The sequence below is a fragment of the Acinonyx jubatus genome, chromosome B3 (assembly GCF_027475565.1).
Source record: "Acinonyx jubatus isolate Ajub_Pintada_27869175 chromosome B3, VMU_Ajub_asm_v1.0, whole genome shotgun sequence".
Lineage (NCBI taxonomy): Eukaryota > Metazoa > Chordata > Mammalia > Carnivora > Felidae > Acinonyx > Acinonyx jubatus.
The window spans coordinates 71,418,962-71,425,832 of NC_069386.1; the positions used below are offsets into that span (position 1 = coordinate 71,418,962).

Here is a 6,871-nt window from a genome sequence, read left to right on the forward strand (position 1 = left end):
AGTGAAAATATGTATAGTATATTTGGGAAAGTAACATTCCCTGTCACCTTTATCTCCACCAACCCTAGCAGTCTAGGAAAACCCTATTAAAATTAAATTTTTCCTTGGGTTATTTGTCTTTTTATCCTTAAGTTGTTCTTTATATATTCCAGATACTCAACCCTTAACAGATATATGATTTCCAGATAGTTTCTCCCATTCTGGGGGTTCTCTTTTTTACCTTCTTGATAGTATCTTTTGAAGTAGATGAGATTTTAATTTTGATGAAGTCTAATCTATCTATATTTTCTTTAGTTACTTGTGTTTTGATGTCGTATTTTAAAATCATTGCCCGATTCAAGGTCACAAAGATCTACATCTCTGTTTTTTTTCTAAGAGTTTTATGGTTTTAGTTTGCACATTGAGGTCATTGATCCATTTCAAGTTAATTTTTTAGTACGGTGGGAGGCAGAGATAACAGTTTCATTCTGTTGCATATGGATAACAAGACTGTGGGAGTCCCTAGCCAAAAGAAAGCTGAGGAGCTATACCAATATCAGATAAAGTAGACATTAAACCAGGAATTATTAGAGATATAGAGCAACTCTTCAAAATGATTAAGTGCACAATCTACCAAGAAGATAGAACAATTCTATTTTTATATGCACCTAATAGCATGGCTTCAAAATATATCAAACATAAATCAGTAGAATTAAACCAGTAGAATTTGTTGATGTAAAAATCAACAAACAAATATACAACCACAGTGGCAGGCATTAACACACATGTCTCAGTAGAAATGTAGAGAAAATATGACCAACACAATTAATATTCTTTACCTACTTTACATATCTCAGAACACTTTAACCTCAAACAACAGAATATATATTCTTTTCAAATGCCCACAGAATACTGATCAAAGTTGACTATATTCAGGATCTTAAAGCAAGACTTAATCAGTTGCAAAGGATTTAAATCATTCAGAATATAGTCTCTGATCACAATAAATATTAAGTGAGAATTCAATAACAAAAAGATAATTAAACTTCATTTTTGTACCTTGCTGGATAGAATAGCCATTTTTCAAGTGTATTGCTACAGAAGAACATCAAGGCAAAGCAGAGGTTTGCAGTGGGATAGATTTTCAGTCTCTGCATATAGCAGTGGGACATCCCACTTGTGAACCTTACTTCCTATTTGGGGACAGAAACATCTTATAGCCCCAGGAACCCTACACTCAGAGACTCAGATAAGAGCTGGTCTCTGGACTGGAGTGAGACAAAGAGAAATTTCAACCAGAAGAATTTCTATCATGCTCTGCCCTCGCCTGCTGTGGGCGTTCCTGGCCTCCTTTGGCTTCAGTAAGAGTGGCCGTAAACATGAGGCCTCAGCTGCCTCTTCTAGTTCGAGAATGGGACTCTGCAAGCTGTAACGGACAGGGATATTAAGAGGGAAGAGAGATGATGGGGAAATGAAATGCTATGTGGTTCTTTTCTTTCTCCTTGTGTCATAGATTAATCCAGTCCTCATGACCCATCTGAGACATTTCAGAGAACCAAACTTCCTTTCTTTTTCCATAGGATCCGGCATGGCTGAGAAAGTGATCCAAATGCAGAATACAATAATAATTCAGGAAGGAAAAGCTGCCACCATGGAGTGCAAGTATGAAACCAGTTGGAGTAATTACTATACTTTGTATTGGTACAAACAGCCTCCCAGTGGAAGGATGCATTTCCTCATTTACCAGGATGAAAGCAAGCCAAATGCAAAGCAGGGTCGCCTCTCCATGAACTTTCAAAAGACAGAAAAATCCATCGCTCTCACCATCTCTCTCGTACAACTGGCAGACTCCGCGGTGTATTTCTGTGCTCTCAGTAGTTCCACGGTAATAAAAATAATAGTGGAAGATGAACAAAAACCTTGGAGCTCCACAAAGGCAGCCACCTGCTTAGAGGCTTAGGAAAAACCCATGAACCACTGACAGGAAGAAGGAAGGCACTGTGGTAGCCCAGTTGAGACTTTCTAATGTAAACTTCCTTTCTATTAAAAAAATGTTCTCCTAATTGAGCTCAGTGTATAAAACAATATTGTTCCCTGAGATTGCCAAGTATTACATTTGTATCTTGGGTTAAACTAAACCACCCAGTGCTTCTCTAATTGTCCCTAAACAGTTAGGCTTGTTAAAAAGGAAACAGAAGCCTCAAAATGGAGTCACTTGTGCTAAACCCCACATCAGTAAACCAAGACTTAATCCCTAACCTAACTGTAGTTCCAACCTTCCAGGAATGTAAACTTTAACCAGTTAACATGGAATTACCTAGTCAGCATTAGTGAGATAACCTGCCAGATAGATCCCCTCTGTTCCCCTTAGAAAAGCGACTTGCCTAAAACAATGCATTATTTGCTAATAGTTTCCTTTTTCTGCCCCCTTTTCACCAAATCCTATGCTAAACAACAAACAGTGCAGGCTTTGGGAACTGCCTTCAAACACAGGAAGAAGCAAGTACTAAGGAAAGTGAAAAGAATTTGGTTGAGAGTGAGTTTTACAACTACTTCTGGGAGAAAAAAACCTAACAAGAAATAGTTCTAAAATCCCTGAGTGACTGAAAATAATTCAGTCTTTCATCTCAGAGTATTGTGGTAGGAAGGTCTTCACTGAGCCTTCCACTAGAGGGAGGTATCATAGACAAGGTATTTATCTTTAGACCTAAAACACAAACCTTGAAAGACTGGACAGACTTGGTTCCTAGTTCTAAGTAAAGAAGTTCATACACACGGTCACAAGAGGGGGCTGTTACACCTGCAAACCAAAGCTCCTTCCAGACTGAGGGGGAGATTATCACTGAGTTGCGCAAAAATTTCACTTTGCTCCCCTGTCACCTTGCACTTCATAATCTCACATGGAATGAGAACACAGCTTCAAGGACATAGGTAAACCTCTTACCCAATGCAGAGCAAAGAGCGGACCTCTCATGGGAAGAAAAGAGAGAGGTGATTAATAGTTTAATCTTTAATGGCCAAATATTGGCTCCTATAGTAAAGTGATAAGCTTGGTTATTAGAGCAGAGAAGGATGAAAAATTTTAATTTTATTCTATCCCATTTCTTTAATAACAACCATTTCTTTAGAATAAATAGGGAAACTCTTTTATGTTTATTTCCACCTCTTGTAAAATGGCTTCATTTCAAATAATCCCTTCTCATTCCTTCCTTCTTTTTAGCGGCCTCAATGCACACCACCACTAGGCTTGGAGACGAGAAAATATGTGTTGAAGATGGGCTCAGGTGGGATAGGAATAAGTACCATTCAAGTCATTGGTTTCTGTATCAAGACCAGAGGCATCCAACAACGTCTGTCTGGAAGAAGCTTAAAATAAAATCATTTCAGGAGCCAACATGGAAGACCTGAATACCAGGCACCTTGGCTTTTTTTTTTTTTTTTCACTTTGGCTTTTACACTGGATTCCAATTTTTTTCTTTTCCTGTTAGAGTACGCACAGTAGTATCATACAACTGTGAAGTTATTTTTGTCATAAACTTGCAAATATTTTCTTCCAATGTTACTGGATTTTTAGCTCAGTTTATGGTCATTTTTTTTTAACCAGAAAGAAGTTTCTAACTTTTGAAGTTAAATTGTTACTGCTCCTGAGATGTACTTTCTCTGGCTGAGCATACAGATAGGAGTTCTCGTCTTCCTTATACAGTCCAGGGCTCAATATAGGTTTCTTGGATTAAAAAACAGGGCTCAGTATAGGTTTCTTGGATTAAAAGACATTCATACCAGCTCAGCAGAACATCAAGTCACCAATTAGTGGTGGGTTTTGCCTTGTGCCACAAATGAGAGTTGGATAATCTCTTTGGGGATGATTTTGCTCATTCAGCTGCACTCAGACATAGCCAATTTGAGTTTAAGCCTTGAAAAGGATCTTAGTGTAAGCCCTTTAAATTAGGCCTGGACATTGGGAAAATATCCTTGTTCTCTTTTAAAATTTTTTGTTTAATCCTAGGGGTGGGAGTAGACCCAATCAAGAGACTGCTCCGTGTTCAGCTGATGCTTGGCTTGGAAACACCCAACTGGAAAGCTGCCTGGCAGAGGGCTGTGCTACTGGCTGCCTAGGTCTTGCTGGGACCTCCCCCAATGTAGGCTAAGATACAGATCCTGAGCTCTGCGACCTGGGACTCCAGTTTGCACTTGAACTATGAGATCACTGACGGGATTAGCTATTCTCGTAACTTTAGGTAAGTGATCTAGTTCTAATAAAGAGAACTTTCTCAGCTAAAGCAAAAGGCAGGCATCTGTTTCTTCTATTTCTACCATATACTTACCAAATGACTGGCAAAATTTGCATTTATACACTTCTGTTCATCTATGTTTCTCTAGAGAGTGTCTCTGAGTATCATTGTGAGGAGCAAATCATACCCACTATTTACAGAAGACCTCCTGAGTCTCACAGCTCTCAGGCTGTAAGGAGTTTTGAGGTCCTTGAGACCAAGTGTCATGGAACACAGAAATTTATCTTTGGCCTTGTGGATATGGAGGGATCAATAATACATGCCAGTAATATTTCTCTTGTCCTGTGTAGCACACACAAAAATGCTTAGGTTTTGGGACAAGGCCAAGAGGAGAGTTCTGGGAGTGCTTGTGAACCTGACCTTGGAGGCACCCACAACTGACCACTCAGAGCTAATCTATTGTTTCTCAATCCCTCAGGTATTATGAGCGATGCTGAGACCACACAGCCAAATGCAATGGAGAGTACAGAAGAGGAATCTGTACGCCTGCCCTGCAACCACTCCACAATCAGTGGGAGTGAGTACATACACTGGTATCGACAGATTCCCCACCACGGGCCAGAGTATTTGATTCATGGTCTAAAAGACAATGTGACTAATGGAATGGCCTCTCTAACCATCGCAAAAGACAGAAAGTCCAGTACCTTGGTCCTGCCCCGGGTTACCCTGAGAGATGCCGCCGTGTACTACTGCATCACCAGAGACACACACTGGGACAGATGGGGCTGCACCTGTTACACTATCTGCCTGGCGGGGAGGGGAGGGGCAGGGGGGGAAGGGAAGCAGCAGCTGCCATCTCAAGAGGTCACTGCACAAGAATGAGCCGGAGCCCAGGAGAAGAGACGTAAAGAAGAAAAGGGGGAAGAGGTGAAGAGAAGATTGTAAGGAAGTCAAGGAAGAAAGAATAAAAGGATCAAAGAGGATGCAGAAGAAGGGCTTAGTTATTAAAGGGAAGGACTAAAACGCTTTCAAGGAAACGAAGAGACACAATTGTAAACCTGCCATAAAGGGAAAGGGAAATGAGAATTTGCCATAGCTCTTTGTTTTTTTTTTAAATTTAATATATTTTTAATTAATTAATTAATTAATTTTAAATCCAAGTTAGTTAACATATAGTGTAATAATGGTTTCAGGAGTAGAATTTAGTGATTCATCACTTACATATAACACCCAGTGCTGCCACAGTTCTTTGTCTTCATCAAATGTTGCTTTCTATATAGGTCTCCCCAAAATAGGTGGGAACAACCATTGGGTTGTCTCACAGACTTTCTTCACTCAGATCGGAGGAGGCACCCAACCTCTGGATATCGCACCAATTAGTCCTTCCAACTTCTCAAAAATGGGAATGAATTTCAGAAACTGATTCGTTTGCCCTTGAGAAAAATTTGGAATTTTCTTTGTTGCTTATCTGTACAACACACATCACTGGGATAGAGGCAATTTGGGGAAAGGGGTAACTATAGGACAAATATGTGGATATTTCATTTTTAGGTTTTATGCTAAGATATTATTATTACACAACACACACACACAAACACACACATCTTCTCTCATTGCAAAAGACTCAAGATATTATTACATAAGGACGTAGAGCAAAGCCTGAAAGTCCAACACTGACTCTCCCAATCTCCACTTCATTTCCTTCTCAGCTCCTATGATAACCCATTCTGACATCTTAGAGTATGTCTTGACAATCTCATCCCCTTTCATTTATAAGAGCGTTCATATAAATACCCAATTCCCTTATATAAATTGGACTATACCATGTGTATTTTCCTGCAGCTTGGGTTTTTTTTTATGTAAAAATGTATTCTTGAGGGGCGCCTGGGTGGCTCAGTTGGTTGAGTGTCCGACTTCGGCTCGGGTCATGATCTCACAGCTCATGAGTTCGAGCCCCACGTCGGGCTCTGTGCTGACAGCTCAGAGCCTGGAGTCTGTTTCAGATTCTGTGTCTCCCTCTCTCTCTGCCCCCGACCCACTCACATTCTGTCTCTCTCAAAAATAAATAAACATTAAAAAAATTTAAAAATGTATTTTTGAGATGTGCTCATAGACACACATGTGCACACACAGACTTTCTAGTATGACTGCATAAAAATTTAATTAACCTGCACACTTACTAATAATATTTAAATTTTTTTACTTCTCTTAGTTATCTTAACCAGAATCATAAATCAACAAATATATATACATATGATGTATATACATATATATTTATATATGGATGATTTCTTAGAAGTTAAACTGCCAGTCAAAGGATATGCCTATTTTATATTTTTACAGATATTGAAAATTTGCCTTCCAAAATGGCTCTACCAGTCTACACTGCAAAACACAGCATATAGGAAACCTATTTCCCTGCATTTTGGTTAACACTATTATCTATATGTTTTAGAATTTAGACACCTTGCAAGTATTTTGTTGGTTTCATTTGCATTTTCTTGATGGTTCAACAACATAGGGTAGTTGAACAACTTAGCTTGTGTGTTTGCACTTTTATAGATTATCTTTTTCTTGTTTATTTGTAAAAATTCTTTTTAATAATATGAATTACTTTCCCTGTTATATATATTGCACAGACTTTCTCCAAATGTATTACA

General features: G+C 38.9%; 2 gene segments (V, D, J or C); both read left to right on the forward strand.

Moving 5' to 3' along the window:
* The first annotated feature begins 1,185 nt into the window (after positions 1–1,185).
* Positions 1,186–1,939, forward strand: LOC113601234 (T cell receptor delta variable 1-like). The segment is given in 2 exon segments: positions 1,186–1,340; positions 1,560–1,939. Coding segments are annotated over 2 exon segments (429 nt in total).
* Positions 1,940–3,939: 2,000 nt separating this feature from the next.
* Positions 3,940–5,338, forward strand: LOC113601232 (T cell receptor alpha variable 26-2-like). The segment is given in 2 exon segments: positions 3,940–4,217; positions 4,690–5,338. Coding segments are annotated over 2 exon segments (444 nt in total).
* Positions 5,339–6,871: the final 1,533 nt, after the last annotated feature.